Here is a 17,791-nt window from a genome sequence, read left to right as displayed (position 1 = left end):
TTGGATCCAGGATTGTGATATGTGTGATAGGCGTAAATACACCCAGGCATTTCCTCTCGGCTTTGCTGCTCTGTATCTCACTTCCCATGGCTGTGTTAGATGTTGCACATGTCTGCCTAGAGTGATGACATCAGAAAAGGTTTCGCAAAGAATGTCTGCAAATTTTCTCAACATCCAGCATATTATTCAAAATATGTTTTGTTAAGATACAAGGAAGCATGCCATCATTTTGAATACCAAATGCTTTATTTTTTTAAACAATAAAATCATCAGTGAGGATCAAATCGCCAACAACAGCATTTTTTAAAACACTTGGTTAGAAAACTCACTTGCTTCCTAGAAGTCCATAAAAAGCTGAATAAAAAAGTCCCATGATTTGTTGGTAGCTCTTAAGGATGGTGCCTGTCAGAAACACTGGCTAACACAGCCCAGGGATCATCTGTTTAGTGGTGCTTGTGTTTATGGTTCAGGAGATGGAGAGAGAACTTCACTTTTTTTCTTATATGATGACCTACTTCCTGTGGGTGCTTTCTATTCCAAGTCATGAGCATGACTTCCAGGACTGGTCTTGAAAAAAAGTCATCCCAAGTATCTCTGCTTACTGACAAGTCCCAGGATTCTTCTTATCTTTCGTTTGTTCTGCATTTATCTTCATTTAGAAGCCCAGCAACACCAAAGTTCATAAAATGAGGTTCTTAGGGAAAGCCATGGCACTGCCACGAAGGGAAAAAGCGTAGTGTCTTTATCTAAGAAAGGGTTTCACGAAGCTCATTGCAGATAAAGTAGATAGTAGAATAGATTTTGTCTACAGAGTTTGTCTTGGGTCAGCGTCTGGAGATGAGTGGCTCAGCATCATTTGCTGCTCCTGATACATAATGATCAATATGGCTACATCATATCAACTACTTAGCATGTCTATGTTATCTCAGCTACTGTTTTTTGTATTATTAACTTTTTTCATAATTTATATTTTTACTCACGTTCCTCACACCTCCTCCCAGTCCAAACCCTTTCCCCATTACTCAGGTCCCCCCTCCCCTTGGCTACCACACCGTGACCTTAGGACATCTAGTCTGAACAGGGCTAAGTACCTCCTCTCCTACTGAGGCCCAACCAGGCAGTCCAGGAAGGGGAAGGTGATCCAATGGCAGGCAACAGAGTCAGAGACAGCCTCTGTTCCAATTGCTGGGGGATCCACATAAACATTAAGATGCACATCTGTTAGAAATGTATAGGGGTCCTAGATTGAACCCCTGCATGCTCTTTGATTGGTGGTATAGTCTCTGTAAAGCTGCATGTGCCCAGCTTAGTTTACTCTGTAGGCCTTCTTGGGGTATCCTTTTTTTTAAATAATTTATTTTTCTCAAATCGTAATTCATTCACACAGGGGTTATAAACACAGAAAAGCAGGATGTGGGGAAGGGGATGACACTGGAGTGTGGGTGGTCAGGAGGAATACAGATATTAGAACTGGGTATCGGCTGGGTGAAGGTTCAGGGGACAAGTCACTATGACTCTGCCTAGGACTCACTTGTCCTTATCTAAGTTGGTATTGTCTGCCCAGTCTACCTATTTACAAGGTCTATGACTATTCAGGCTTGTAAATTTCCACAAAAGCTGCCTGTTGACATTAGCTTACAGCCATCTGTTTTGATGTTTTTCCACTGAGACCCAAGACTTGGTGTTAGTATACATGTATGACAGGCCTATTGCTGATTTTAGGCCTATGGCTGATTTTAGGCCTTCAGTGTGTAAGCAGGGATGCCCCTGACATCTCCTCCCTTCTCTAAGTATAGAAGGGCTGTGGCAATTCTAAACTTGTGAAGGCGGGTATAGAGGCCTGACCTCCAGTACTTGAAGGGGACCTTGTAATGGCTCCAGTCCACCTGTTATTGTCCAGTGAGGCACGAAGACCATACTTCTTGGGGTATCCTTAATCCCTCCGGCTTGCTCACTTCTATCCCCCACTCTTCCAGAAGACTCCATGTGCTCCATCTTCTGTTTGGCTATGGTTCTCAGCATGTGTTTCCATCCACTACTGGATGTATTATCTCTTTTATGTAATAGTTGATAAAAATAAATTTGAGAGGGACAGTTAGCATTTGGGAAAGTGAGCAGATAGAAACTTAAGACTTCTGATTTGAACATGACTACTTTATCAATATCACTTTTTCCATAGACTCTAATTCTTTACTTTTATTTCTATTTTAATGTTGCATTTTCATTACTTAATTTCTTTAGCAGCCAATCCAATTTCTTTTTATACTCATCTCCAAGTGACCTTTTTCTTTTTAACATTTTAATTGATTCTTTGTGAATTTCATGTCAAGTATCCCAACCTCACTCATCTCCCCCTCTCTCCATTTCTACCCTCTACCCTTGCAACCTTCTCCCCTAAACAAACTAAAAACAAACAAAGTAAAACAAAACAAAACAAAAACAACAACAAAAAACTACATCTTGCCATGGAAGCTGCTGTGTGTCACAGCTTCCATGTTCATTGCAATGAGTCATTGGTCTGTTCCAGGCCTCTGGCTTGTCACACTTTCAGTACTGGATTCTCACCAGGAGACTCATCTTGGCTATCTTGTTGTTGCCCTGTGTCATAGAGATTCTGCAGCTTTAGTTCTGCAGGACTGGCTCCTACAGGTGCTCCAGCAGTTCATAGATGGAGTGGATGATGGGATGAGCTAACTCAAAGTCCTTGATCTGGCCCTTGGGTGGTAGTTGAGTTGGTCTGCCTACCAGCTCTCCTGCAGTCACACCATCAGGACCAGCTCTCCTGCTTTGTGCAAGTGAGAAGAGGCACAGCCAGCTTTCCTGTCTGTGGTAGCTGTTGAGGGGTGGGACCAGCTCTTCCATTCCCATACCATTAGGGCCATCTCTCCTACTGTTGCTGGGCCACCACCCAGACATGGTCCTTGGTGGAGGCATGGGCCAGGAATTCACTATGGCCTCAGTAGTGGTCCAGGCTATTCACATTAGGCTGTTACTCACCACCCTTACATCTCAAGTTACACCTTTTTTTCCCATGGTACACAAACTGTTCTGCTCTGTAGTGGTGCCCACATATACTATGTCTGCAGTGACATCTTCTTTTGAAAGATAGGATGGTTAAATGTTTGTACAACCCTTAGAATCCAAAGAAAGTCAATCCCTGGTCAAAGTAAAACACAGCACAGAAAAACTGCAGTTCAACGCAGAGTTATTCAGTCTCATGATTGAATCAGTACGACAACCAACGAGAGAGATTAGCCAATAGGTCAATGATGAGAAGTCACCATGACATGGTGGTAAGTCAGTTGTGGGTCTCCACTCTGCAGATACTATTCATCTTCCTGGGCTAGGGTGTAGCTCAGAGAGTCACAGCAGCTCACACATGGTCAGTTTCCTCAAAGGAAGAAGACATTGGGCCACTGGCACTTGTGTTTGTTACTGATACCATTGATGGACAGAATAATTCACCATTTCCCAAGAAGCAAGAATAGTAATGGCCTTCACAACTCCAGTTTTGCTTTTCTTCATAGCACACACCATCTCTCTATCAATTATTTGCATGCTTCCTTCTCTCTCTTCATTCTACCACCTACTTTCTTGCTTCTGCCACGTCTAGCCTGCTGAGCGCCAAGCACATCCTACAATATTGTCTCTCCATGTGACTTTCTAAATGCAACACTGCCTTTGTTTTAGGAACAAGTAATAGCTAACAACCAGCTTATGTATGGGGATATAGTTTTATTTTTCACATGATAGAAATGAAAGACGCAGACTGCTAAGACTCATATTGACAGTAAAAATGATTTAGAAACATCAGTATCCAGAAGAGAAAGGACTAAACCATAGAGAGATTCCTCAGCATTTTAGATTTACATGCAAGCACTCACAAACAGATTTTTTCCCTTGTTAGAAACTTCAGTGAACATGCTTCAGTGTGATAAATTTTACTTCATGTTTAAAAGAGGAAAACATCAACAAAACACATTCTCAAAGTAAGCTTAAGCCAACTTATAAAAAGAAGGAAACAGAAGTGGGAGATCAGAAAGTGCAAAGGAAAGGTACATGTTTGCATCAAGTGCCACCTACTGCAGTAAGAAGCTTCCCTGGAGAGTCTGGAAACAGCATTGATCTACATGTAAACACATGAGTGTTTAGAAGATAGTTTGACCATATGACTATTTATCCTCATGCAAGAAACTCTAATGAAACTCAGTAGGGCACATATCCAAGAGACATGGAAGTAGGAGATGGGTGTCTTATTTGGAAAAAGGATTTCAGAGAGTGAAGAGGGGGGAAAAGAGGATAATGGGATGAACATGTATATGACACACTACGTACATGTATGAAACTTTTAAAGCATGGAAACAAAACTGAAACAGAAGAGAAGAATGTTTGGTAACATAACTGATGGAAGTTCATCATAAGGCAAAAGTATTGTGAGCTCAAAATGCATCTCACATCCTGATACACTCTTAGAAAGCCAAAGGATTGTTATCAGAGTCATTGTAAACTGAGTCTCACCAGTGTTTATATCCCAGAGCACATTATTACAATTAAAGTGGAAGGTAGGAATTCATTTTACCACTTCCATGTAGAGGGTCACTATGTATATTGATGGGCAAGCTACTGGCTCCACAGACAAGTGAGTGGAAAATGTGTTACTGAATGCTGTTTTGACTGTGGACCCCAAATTTTATATGTTGAAAATGATCTCCTAACTGCCACAGGGGATTGGGGTTGTGGCTCAGTTGTAAAGTACATGTTGTATAAGTGTGATGACCTGAATTCTGAATCCTTAGTACTTATGTAAATAGATGAATGTCATAACACACACATCTGTAATATCACTTCTGATCTCTTTGAAACTCTTAGGCTGGAGACCTTGAGTCAAATGCTTTTGTTCATCATAAATCTCACAGTTAGTTACATTCTTCTATAGCATCACAGAAAGGATTGTGGCACTGAGGCTTAACAGCACATGTAGTATTTACTTGAGAGACACAGATTATATAGTTTAAGTAGGCAAGCTGAGAGTTCACAGAGAAGTACCACTGAATATCTTATACTAATTTTTCGAGTAGACATGAAAAATATCTTTGTGGTCATGAACTGAAGGTCATGTGAAAGAAAGAAAGGCATAAAGCAGATTAAACATGTTTTATGTACTTCAGATACTCTACCTGATAAAGAAGTCATCTGCTAATAATTTTTGTCACACTATTCCAGAAATTTACATGGGAATATAAATAAACACCAAATATGTATTCTTGGAAAGCAGAAATATTAAAGAAGAAAAACAATCTGTGTTTTTGGTTGGCTATTCCTGAAGTCTTTGCTCCATCTTCTGTGCCCCGATTTCTGGTAGGCAGGATAAAAATTTAGTCAAAAGTTTTGTGGGTTTTGGTGTCCCTGTTGCTCCACTGGAGTTTCTGCCTGGCTACAGGAGGTGGTGTCTTCAGGTTTCATATCCCTAATGTTGTGAATGACAGCTAAGGTCACCCCCATGATTCTTGGGTCCCTCCTTTATTCCAAGTCTCTATAACATCCTGGATATGCCTGTCTACAAGCATACCAGTATATCATTAATAAATAGTGTCAGGAATTGGTGTTGGCACATAGGATGGGTCTTAAGTTGGGCCCGTTATTGGCTGGCCATTCAATCAGTCTCTGCTCCACACCCCTCCTCCTGTACCTGCATTTCTTGTAGACAGGATAAATTTAGGTCAAAAGTTTTGTGGGTGGGTTCATGTCCCAATTTTTCCACTGGGGGTTCCTGCCTTGGCAACAGGAGGTGGCCTCTTCAGGTTCCATATTCCCAATGCTGTGAGTCACAGCTTTGGTCACCCCCATTGATTCATGGGCATCTCCCTTATCCCAAGTCTCTGGATCCTCCTTGAGGTGTACCCTCTACCTCCTCACCCCAGTCAGTTGCAGATTTCTATTCAATCTCATAGCCATCTGGCCATCTTTCCTGTCCCTCTCCACACCTGATCCTGACCCACCCCATTCCCCTCTCCATTCCCTCTCCTACTCAGTTTCCTCCCTCCATCTGCCTTCTATGACTATTTTATTCCTGCTTTTATGTGAGGTTCAAGTTTTGTACTGGAGCCTTCCTTCTTGTTTAGCTTCTTTGGGTATGTGGAGTGCAGCATAGGTATCCTGTATTTTATGGCTAATACCCACTTATAAATGAGTACACACCATACATGCCATTTTGGGACTCGGTTCTTTCTTTCTTTTTCTTTCACTCAGGATGCTATTCTTGAGTTCTATCCATTTGCTCACAAAATTCATGATGTCTTTGTTTTTATTTTTTTAAGTTCTCTTTTTTCCTTTTATTGAATATAGTTCTTTTTACATACATTATCATCATTGTCATCATCACCATCATCATCATTTATGTATTCACTTTACATCTCATTCACCGCCCCCTCTCAGTTACCCTCATTCTATAACTACTGCCCCATATTCTCTGAGTAGGTGGGCCCCCCTGCCCTGGCTGGCACATCAAGTTTCCGAAGTGAGGTGCACCCTCTCCCACTGAAGCCAGACAAGGCAGTCCAGCTTGAAGAACGTATACCAGGCTATAGCTTTTGGAATAGCCTCCTCTCCAGTTGTTTGGGACACACATGAAGACCAAGCTGCACATCTGCTACATATATGCAGGTAGGCCTAGGTCCAGTTTGTGTATATTCTTTGGTTGGTGGGTCAGTTTCAGAGAGGCCCAATGGTCCACGTTAGATGATTCTTTTGGTCTTCCTGTGGAATTTTTATCTTCTTGGGGGCTGCAACCCTTCCTCCTGTTCTTTTATAAGAGTCTCAAACAATTAATTTCTTTGAGTTAATTTTGTATCTTGCCACTGTTCTGAAGGGGTTTATCAGGTGTAGTAGTTCTCTGGTAGAATTTTTGAGGTAGCTTATGTATACTATTATATGCAAATAGTGACACTCTGATTTCTTCCTTTCCAATTTCTATCTCCTTGATCTCCTTTAGTTGTCTTACTGCTCTGGCTAGAACTTCAAGAACTATATGGGATAGATAGGGAGAGAGTGGGCAATTTTGTCTTGTTCCTGATTTTAGTGGCAATTTTGTAAGTTTCTCTTCATTTACCTTGAGGTTGGCTATTGGCTTACTGTATATTGCTTTGATTATGTTTAGGTATGTGGCCTGGATCCCTGATTTCTCTAATACCTTTAACATGAAGGGGACCTAAATTTTACCAAAGGCCTTTTAAGTGTTTAATGAGATAATTATGTAACTTTTTTCTTTCACTTTATTTATATGGTAGATTATGTTAATTGATTTTTACATAGTGAACCGTCCTTGCATCCCTGGGATCAAGTCTACTTATTTTGATGAATGTTGTCTTTGATGTGTTCCTGGATTATATATGTTTTTTTTTTACTGTTTTTTTTTTTTTTTTTTTTTTTTTGCATCAATGCTCACAAGAGAAATTGGTCTGAAGTTCTCTTTTTTTGTTGAGTCTTTGTGTAGTTTAGGTATCAAGGTGACTGTGGCATCATAGAACGAGTTTGTCAGTGTTCCTTCTGTTTCTGCTTTGTAGATTAGTTTGAGGATTATTGGTATTGGCTTTTCTTTGAATGTCTGGTTGAATTCTGCACTAAAACCATATGGCTCTGGGCTTTTTGGGCTGGGAGACTTTTAATGACTGCTTCTCTTCCTTTAGAGCTTATAGGGCTGTCTAAATAGTTTACCTATTTAACTTTGATAAGTGATATCTGTGATTTCATTAAGATTTTCCAATTTCGTGGACTACAGACTTTTGAAATAAGACCTAATGATTCTTTGAATTTCCTCAATGTCTGTTGTTATGTCTTCCTTTCCACTTCTGATTTTGTTCTTTTGGATACTGTCTCTCTGTAATTTGATTAGTTTGGCTAAGGGTTTGTCTATCATGTTGATATTCTCAAAGGACCAGTTCTTGGTTTCATTGATTCTTTGTATTGAATTCTAGGTTTCTAACTGATTATATTTCAACCCTGATATTGATTATTTCCTGCCTTCTACTCTTCTTTGATGTGCTTAATTCTTCCTTTTTTTCTAGAGCCCTCCTTTATACAAATGATAAACTGGCTGAGAAAGAAATTCAGGAAACAACACCCTTTACAATAGGCACAAATATAAAATATCTTCGTGTAACTCTAACCAAACAAGTAAAAAATCTGTATGACAACCATTTCAAGACCCTGAAGAAAGAAATTCAAGAAAATATCAGAAGATGGAAAGATCTCCCATGCTCATGGATAGGTAAGATTAACATAGTGAAAATGTCCATCTAGTCAAAACCAATCTGCAGATTCAATGGAATCCCATTCAAAATTCCAACACATTTTTTTTTTATTGACAGACCTTGAAAGAGAAATTCTCAATTTTATATGGAAAAGCACAAAACCTAGGATAGTCAAAATAATCCTGAACAATAAAAGAAATTCAGGTGGAATCACCATCCCTGACATCAAGCTATACTACAGAGCAATAGTGATAAAAATCTACATGCATGGTATTAGTACAGAAACAAACACATTGATCAATGGAATCAAATCGAAGACCAAGAAATAAACCTATAGACCTATAGATACTTGATTTTTGATAAAGAAGCAAAAAGCATATAATGGAAAAAAATCTTCAAGAAATGGTGCTGGTTTAACTGGATATCTATATGTAGAAGAATGCAAATAGATCCATATTTATCACCGTGCATAAAAATCAATTCCAAGTGGATGAAGAACTTCAACATAAAACCAGATACTCTAAATCTCATACAATAGAAAGTGAGAAATAGCCTTGAATGCATTGGTACATGAGACAATTTCCTAAATAGAACACAAATGACTCAGTCTCTAAGATCAACAATTGATAAATGGCACCTCATGAAACTGCAAAGCTTCTGTAAGGCAAAGGACACTGTCAATAGGACAAAACAGCAGCCAACAGATTGGGAAAAGATGTTTTGCCAAGTCTACATCTGACAAAGGGCTCAGATCTTAAAGATATAATGAACTGAAGAAACTAGACATCAATAAACCAAATAATGGCCAGTTATTGGTTGACTATTTCTTCACTCTCTGCTCCTTCTCCTGTGCCTGCATGTGTTGTAGACAGAATAAATTTTGGGCCCAAAGTTTTGTGGGTGGGTTGGTGTCCTTATCGCTCCACCAGGGTTCTTGCCTGGCCCCAGGAGGCAGCCTCCCCAGGATCCATATCTCCAATGCTGTGAGTCACAGCTAAGGTTTTTGAGTTGTTGATTGCAAACTTCTTGAGTTTTTCCACCCCAAATTGAGACCCATCCCATGGGCAAATACCAATTCCTGACACTATTAATGGCACTCTGTTATGTTTGCAGACCAGAGTCTAACATGGCTGTCCTTTGAGAGGCTCCACCTATCAGTTGAACCAAACAGACGCCAACATCCACAGCAAAACAGTAGGTGGAGCTTGGGGACTATTATGAAAAAGTTGGGGGAAGGATTGAGGTCCCCTTAAAGATAGAAACTCCACAGGAAGACCAACAGAACGAACTAATCTGGACCCTTCAGACTCTCAGAGACTGAACCACCAACCAAAGAGCACTCATGTGTTGGACCTAGGCTTTCTCCCACTTATGTAGCAGAAGTATAGCTTGGTCTTTGATGGGTCCTGAACAACTTGAGGGGGCTCTCCTAAAAGCTGTTGCTTGTCTGTGGGATATGTTTTTCCAGCTCAGCTGCCTTGTCTGGCCTCAGTGGGATGGGATGCACCTAGCTCTGCCTCGACTTGCTATGTCAGGGTAGGGGGATACTCAGGGGTAGCTTCTACTCTCCCGGAGGGGAAGGAGAGGAGAGGAGTGGATGGGGGTACAATTATGGAAAAGGGGATATGTGTGGGATGTACAGTGAATAAATAAAAATTAAAAAAAGAATAAAACAAACAAACAACTAAACCAAAACTTTATTTTGTTTTTGCACTTACAAATAGAATATAAATCTTTTAACCTATATATATGTATCTATCTCCTTTTAATAATGGGAACATAAGTTTGTTGAGATGATTCTCTTTCTGCTGATTGGCCTGATGACTTACACTTGATCCCCAGGATCCACTTGGTAAAAGGATAGAACTTACTCCTGTAAGCTATCTTCTGACTTCCACATGCATGTCATGACAAGTGTGCACGTACCCACCCACAGATAATAAATAAATACAAAATTTGCATGTCACACTAATGCTGTAGTTTGAAGATAAAGGTTTTCTTATTAAGAGCAGTTCTGCAGTGAGATTCTTCTTGTGTCTACTTCTGCATTTCCACAAATTTATAAAATCATTTATCTAGAAAAAAATGTCAGATGGTAGGTTTTAGTTTGAAGGATGCTTTTTGTATTGTTAACCTTGAGAGCTCTTCTCAAATTATTTAGCTTGTATCTTTGGAGGGTGCACACAAGTGAATTTCCAGATATTGCTTAGAAAAGCCCCATGTGATTGCAGGCCCCATGAAGAGAGAAAAAGAGGAGTTACCAGGAACTCAAGTTTTAGAAGCGTTTGCTTTGGTGTCTGTAGCAACTATGATTGCACACTAGACCCACCTGGAGCACTAAAAAAAAAAAGCTTCTAAGAACACCAGAAATCCTTACTTGATTATTGTGAAACACAAAGCTGGACTTGATGATGTTTTCAAGTTAGACCTCTGTATTCCAATGTGTAGTGGATGTCAAGAGTCACTGCCTTAGACAAAGAAAGTGGGAGAAAAACATAGAGTTCTAAGGACAAGAATGTATTAAATATCACAAAGACTGTGCCCACAAAGCACTAGAGAGCAATGCTGATCTATTCTGAATAGAGACTTTGCATCAGGTGAAGGAATCAGGATGGGTTTGATAAAGGAAGATGCAGAGAAAAGAGAGATCCAAGTAAGGAACATCTGGGGGTGGTTGTCCATGTTGTGTGGTCCTCCATGTTGGGAGCTAATATCCGAATCTACTTTGTAAGTACAGATGAATTTGGGACTGCAGTTGTTTCCATGTTCTTCTTAATCCAGGGTTGCTCTGAATCAGTAAAATTGAATGGCCTGCTGGGTAGACAGGCAAAACAATTCTGAGGACAATACTCCAGAAGAGACTGACACTGACTATGTTGAATGTGGACAGAAACAGAGCAGCTGCATTTAAAATGTAGAGAAAGAGAAAACAGCTGGTTTCTTTGATGGCCTGCATATGAGCCTCTATGCCTGGGTTTCTGGAGCCAGTGGCATTGTTTCTTATACGCAGTGTGTGTCTCCTGAGAGAAACAATCAGAAGAGTAGCTGTTGCAATGAACATTGTCAGAGGAGCGAGGATTCCAAAACTGAATAAAAACATTAAATTGACCACATTGGCCTCAATGGTGTATAGTTTCATGGTGAAGTTGCAGATGCTGACACTTTGAGAACTATTGTTGTAAACAGTGTATTTGTGGTTCCAGAAGAAAATGCTGGAGCTGAAGGAAATAAATACTGAAAGCCACAGAAGCCAGGGCATTAATCTAGAAATTCTCCACTTTAGCTTGAAGAACAGGGGGTAAGAAAAATTGGCAATCTTCACAAAGTGGAAGAAACTAAGCAAAGCAGCAAACCAGAGGCTACAATTATTTAAGAATACAAAACTTACATTTGAGACTCTATTTAAAACAGTATTGTCAAAAGAAACATTGAATATGGAGGAGATCATTTCTATCAACATGAGGCTTTGGAGGCCTATTCTGGACACACTCAGAAGAATCAGAATCCTAGGAGTTATAGAAATTGCCTTTTTCTGAACCCATAAGACTGCATTCACAGCCATGATGATCCCACTTGCAATGATACCTATGGTGCACTCAGTGGCCACAAGTGTTAAAATCAAGATGGACAATGGTAGAACATCTTGTTTCCAGTAGTTGTTGGGGTGAGCCATCCTGGGTGGTTCCTCTTTGGAGCCTGCAGGAAAATCTGTCCCTGAAAAATTCACTCAGCAGCTCCCCGACAACTCCTATGATTTAAGTCATAGAAGGAAGAAGCTCATGTACCATTCTCAAACATATTCAGTTCGTTTGTCTTTTTTAATAAAATAAACTCAATTTGTTTATTCCAAAATACTTGTATCTAAATATAGATATGCAAACGATGGGATTATTTGCTTTCATGTCCTCTCCCTAGATTTGGATGTGTTTATGTTAGTTTGGTCTGGACTCCCAGGGAAGCACCTGTATGGCTTCAGCTTCACAAACCACTAACATGGTATTGAGAACAATTCTTTTGACATCTTCAGCTTAAAAATTCAGTATAATAAACCAACTGCCTATTGAATGAGTTTTCACTTGTGAATTCAGGAAATGAACATAAATCAATAATCTCTATATGAATATTTAGATATCAGTTTGAAATGATTGAATTTTTTAAAATTCATGGTATATGTATATATATACTCATACTATTTTGTGTATTTACTTTTTATTTTGTGCTAATGTCCAAACAGCACACACACACACACACACACACACACACACTCACACACTTCAATATTATGCAATTCTACCATATCCATTTTGTAGATGAGGAAATTCAGTTATGCAGAGATTAAAAACCTGTCTAAAGCACACAGCTTAAGATCAAGAGATCTGGTATTCAAATCCAAGTCACTTGATGTCATTCTCTTTTTGAAAAGTTTTAATAATTTTATACATGAGTGCTGTGTTTCCTACTCTCTCTCCCCACTCCAAAGTCTCCTGTGTGTTCTTCTATACCCTTTTATTAGATAACACAGACACACAGACACAGACACACAGACACAGACACACAGACACACACACACAGACACACACACACACACATACACACACACACTACTGAGCCTGTTTACTGTTGTTATTTGTGCTTATGGAGGACCAGTTGAGGGTGAATAACCTGGATAATGTAACATATCAGAGGGCTCATGTCTGTAATAAAACAAAAAAACAATTCTCTCAGCACTCATTGGTTGTTTGTTGCTCTTTGTTAAAGGATGGGAACCTGTGAAATGTCACCTTCCATGCTGGCATTTCAACTGGTTTCATTCGCTATACAGTTGCTCTTCCTCTTCTTTTTCCTTCTTTCCTTCCTTCCTTGCTCACTTTCTTCCTTCTTATTCCTCTTCACCCTTTCTTCTTGCTCTTCTCTCCCTCTCTTCCCCCTTCTTTTTGGTATTTTGAGACAGGCTTTCTCTGCATAACCCTGGATGTTCTGGAATTCACTCCGTAGAGCAGCTTGGCCTTGAATTCAGTAATCCATCTGCCTCTGCCTCCCCAGTGTGGGAAGTAAAGGTGTGCAACTCCATGCCAGGCTTCATTATGCTGCTTTCTTCAGGCAGCCATATTGAGATTTCCTGGGTAAGCTTTCAGGTAAGATACTATCTCACAGCAAGTAAGCATCTGGGTCCTGTAACTCAGTCTCTCATTTTCTGATATAATTCCTGAGCCACAGGTATGTGGGTTATATTGTAGATGTACCAGTCAGGGCTGACAGCATCAGTGCATATTCTTGCTCACTGTGTGGATTTTGTGCGTGTGTGCGCGCACGTTTGTGTGTGTGTTTGTGTGTGTTTGTGTGTGTGCATGTGGGGGGTAAGACATATTTTTGATTCAACTGTAATGTTTTCCTGGTAGCCTTTTATGATATCATAACCACATAAAAGGAATAATTAGAAGAAGACACATTTTTGTATGAGTACATTAAAATCTTGACAAAACCCTCACTTTTGAAAGTTATTTGTTTGCTGTCTATAGAGTTAAGATTAATATCTTGTCCCATTTCTTTCAAGAAGACACAACCTTTGAAAAATTTTTACTTTTTACTTATTCACTTTACATCACACTCCCTGCACTCCATCCAGGCCACCTCCTCCCACAGTCCTTCGTCCGTCTTCCTTCTCCTTCTCTTCTGAGCAGGTTGGGGTCCCTTGGGTATCCTCCCCACCCTGGCACTTCAAGTCTCTCCAAGGCTAGGTACTTTCTCTTCCACTGAGTCCAGACAAGTCATCCCACCTAGAAGAACATACAGGCAAGAGCATTTGAGATAGCCCCTGACCCAGTTGTTCAGGACCCACATGAAGACCAGGATGTACAGTATCTGCTACATATGTGTGGGGAGGCCTAGGTTCAGCCCATGTATGTTCTTTAGTTGCTGGTTGAGACTCTGAGGGACCCAAAGATCCAAGTGAACTTGACTCTGTTAGTCTTCCTGTGGAGTTTCTCTCCTCTTTAGAGCCCACAATCCTATTCTTCCATAAGAGTCCCCAAGCTGCAGTCACTGTCTGGCTATGGGTGTCTGTATTGATTCAAGTCAGTTGGTGGGTGGAGCCTCTCAGAGGACAGCATGCTTCTGTTTACAATCATAACAGAGTATCATTAATAGTGTCAGGGATTGGTGTTTGTTCATGGGATGGGTCTCAAGTTGGGCCTGTTATTGGTTGGTCATTTGATCAGTTTCTGCTCCATCCCCCATGTCTGTATTTCCAATAGACAAGATACATTTTGGTTTGAAACATAATTGGGTTTTGTGGGTAGGTTGGTGTCTCTATCACTCCACTGGGCTTCCTGTCTGGCTACAGGAGGTAGCTTCTTCAGGTTCCATATTCCCAATATTGTGAGTCACAGTTAAGATCACTCCCATTGATTCTTGGGCATCTCCCTTATCGCAGGTCTTTGTCTCATCCTGGAGATGCCTAATACCTTCTCACTCTGTCACTTGCAAGTTTTCATTTATTTTCATGGCCATCTAGCCATCTCTCCCATCCTTCCCCACACCTGATCCTGAACTCCTCCCATTCCCCTCTCCATCCTCCTTCTGTTTCCCTCCTTTCATCTGCTTCTTATGACTATTTTACTTTCCACTCTAAGTGAGATTCAAGCATCCTTCCTTGTGCCTTCAAGTGTTCAAGAAGACACTACCTTTTGAATGAGGCCATATTTTAAAACTATTTTTCCACTAATCACTTATAAGTGGATATTAGCCAAAAAGTACAGAATATCCAGGATACAACCCACAAATCATAAGAAGTTTAACAAGAAAGAAGTTTCATGTGAAGATTCTTCAATCTCAATTTGAAGGGAGAACAAAATAATCATGAAAGTCAGAGGGAGGAAGGAATCTGGTTGGGAGAGGGAAGGGGAAGGGGAAAGGGGAACAAGATCAAATATGGGGTGGGTAAAAGGAGAGAAGCCCAGAGAGCCAGAAGAAAGAATGGAGATATGCAGTTTCTGGGGGTGGGAGGTGGATGGACTCTCTAGAAATTTCCAAAGACCTGGGGTGCGAGAGACTTCCAGGACTCAATAAGAGTTACTTTAGCTGAAGTGCCCAACATTGGGGACAGGCAACTCAGAGTCCACCTCTTGTAGTTAGACAGGACCCCAAATGGAGAGACAGGGTTACCAACCCACAGTGAAAATTTCTGACTCAAAATTGTTTCTGTCTAAAAGAACTGCAGGGATAAAAATGGAGAAGAGGCTGAAGATAAGGTTGTCCAGTGACAGGCCCAACTTGGGATCCATTTCATGGCGGTGGCACCAAGTCCTGACACTATTACTGATGCTATGATGTGCTTAAAGATGGAGCCTGGTATGGCTGTTCTCTGAAAGGCTTTACCAGTAGCTGACTGAGACAGACATAGATACTTACAGCCAACCATTGGATTGAGGTCAGGGACCCCTATGGTTAAATTAGGGGAAAAACTGAAGAAGCTGAAGGGGAGGGCAACCTCATAGACTAACCAGCAGTCTCAACTAACCTGGACCCCTGGGAGCTCCCAGAGACTGAGCCACCAACCAGGCAGCATACATGGACTGACCCAAAGCCCCTGGCACATATGTAGTAGAGGATTGCCTGGTCTGGCCTTAGTGGGAGAAGATGTGCTTAATCCTTGAGAGACTTGAGGCCCCAGTGAAGGGGGATACCTGGGGAGAGGGAGCATCCTCTTAGAGGCAAGGGAGAGGGGAAATGCAATGAGGAACTGTGGGAGGGGGACTGGGAGGGAGGACAAGGGCTGGAATGCAAATAAAATAAAAAATAATTAAATCCATCACCTTTTTGACAAACTTCCGTGATAATTCTAGTAAAGAGTATGTCTGTAAAATGCAGTGGTGCATATACATGAAGATAGAAATGAATGTTCATTTGTTAGGTTCATTATATAAAACATGGCAATAAGTTTAACATAGAGAACTATGAATCGGAAATGTACTTATTTGGGAAACTATACATGGTTTCTAAGTCTATCCTTCATTTCTTTCTTTCTCTGAGTTTTGTTAAATAATTAGAAGGCATTGAAACAATTGTAGAGTTAATAACAGTTCTAAGCTACTATTTACTTGTATATCATGCACAATATTTTCCTTTTATGATAAATGAGTAATGGATGGTCATTGGTCTTTGGTCATTGTATTTCCATAAACATGTAATTTTACTGCACCAGTAAAAGTAGTTATGATATAGGTCATTCTAGTTTATCAGCATTCACTGAGTTGACTTTAGACAAATCAAGAAAATATAATTAGTGTCATCTGTATGCAAAATGTTGTTCTAAGAACTGAAAAAACTGAGTAGATAAGATGCAATACTTTCTAAGAAATGAGCATACAGAGAAGACAGACTTTTATGTCTCTCAAGAAGTGGAGTAGGCAAGAAACAAAATAATAGGATCCATCCTCTTTGGCAAGTCATCCTACTTACAACAGCAGGCTCCTAAAGCTGTCCCTTCTGTCAGGCATACTCCAAATCCAGACATCCCATGAGTAACGGCCATCCTCTGAACATGCTTAGAATACTGGAACAAGCTTAGCTCACTGTTTTGTTGTTGTTGGGTATTCTCTTGTTTTCCACGGAGACTCTGAGGTTCCCTCCAACAGAGAAAATCAAAACAGGTATGAGGAAAGAACATTTTGGTGATACACAGACTCCTTAGAAAAATGCCCTATCAAGAGTGCCATTTGAGACAGAGGCAGATACCTATAGTCAACCATTGGACTGAGATCAGGGACTCCTATGGAAGTTAGGGAAGGAGTGAAAGAGCTGAAGGGGATGGTAGCTTCATAGGAATAGCAGCAGTATCAACTAACCTGGACCCCCTTAGAGTTCCCAGGGACTAAGCCACCAACCAAGGAGCATAAATGTGCTGGTTTGTGGCCCCTGACACATATGCAGCAGAGGACTGGCCTCAGTCTGGCCCCAGTGGGAAATGATGTGCCTAATCTTTTGTTTTTTTCCTCTTTCCTTCTCCCTCTTACTCTGGCCTCCCTCACTTGCTCCCGCCCCTCTTGCTTCATCCCAAAGGTTTATTTACTTATTATTATATGTAAGTACACTGTAGCTGTCTTCAGACACCCCCTAAGAGGGCATCAGATCTCATTATAGATGGTTGTGAGCCACCATGTGGTTGCTGGGATTTGAACTCAGGATCTCCAGAAGAGCAGTCAGTGCTCTTAACCACTGAGCCTTCTCTCCAGACCCTGATGTGACTAATGTTGTTGAGCTTTGATGCCTCAGGGAATGGGGATGCTGGGGGAGGTGGAGGTGGCAGTGAGTATATGAGGAGGGTAGGTGAGTGGATTGGGGAACACTTCTTTGGAGGCGAAGAGGAGAGGGGATGGGAAGAAGAAAACTCTGGGATGGGGGAACAGGGATGGGAGCAACATTTGGAACATAAATAAATGAAATAATTTAATAAAAAATAAAAATAAAGTCAACAGTATACTATATATAATATGATATCTATCTATCTATCTATCTATCTATCTATCTATCTATCTATCTAT

At 40.6% G+C, this 17,791-nt stretch overlaps 1 protein-coding gene across 1 annotated transcript; it reads right to left on the bottom strand.

The window, feature by feature from the left end:
- Positions 1 to 10,956: 10,956 nt before the first annotated feature.
- Positions 10,957 to 11,922, bottom strand: LOC114628555 (taste receptor type 2 member 39-like). The gene has a single exon (XM_028776437.1). It carries the CDS (start codon positions 11,920 to 11,922, stop codon positions 10,957 to 10,959), a length of 966 nt encoding a protein of 321 aa, XP_028632270.1.
- Between the last annotated feature and the right edge of the window lie 5,869 nt (positions 11,923 to 17,791).

Source organism: Grammomys surdaster, unplaced genomic scaffold (genome assembly GCF_004785775.1).
Source record: "Grammomys surdaster isolate TR1022 unplaced genomic scaffold, NIH_TR_1.0 269, whole genome shotgun sequence".
Lineage (NCBI taxonomy): Eukaryota > Metazoa > Chordata > Mammalia > Rodentia > Muridae > Grammomys > Grammomys surdaster.
Note: the sequence above shows the minus strand (reverse complement) of the source record. Positions and strands in the feature narration are given on the sequence as shown.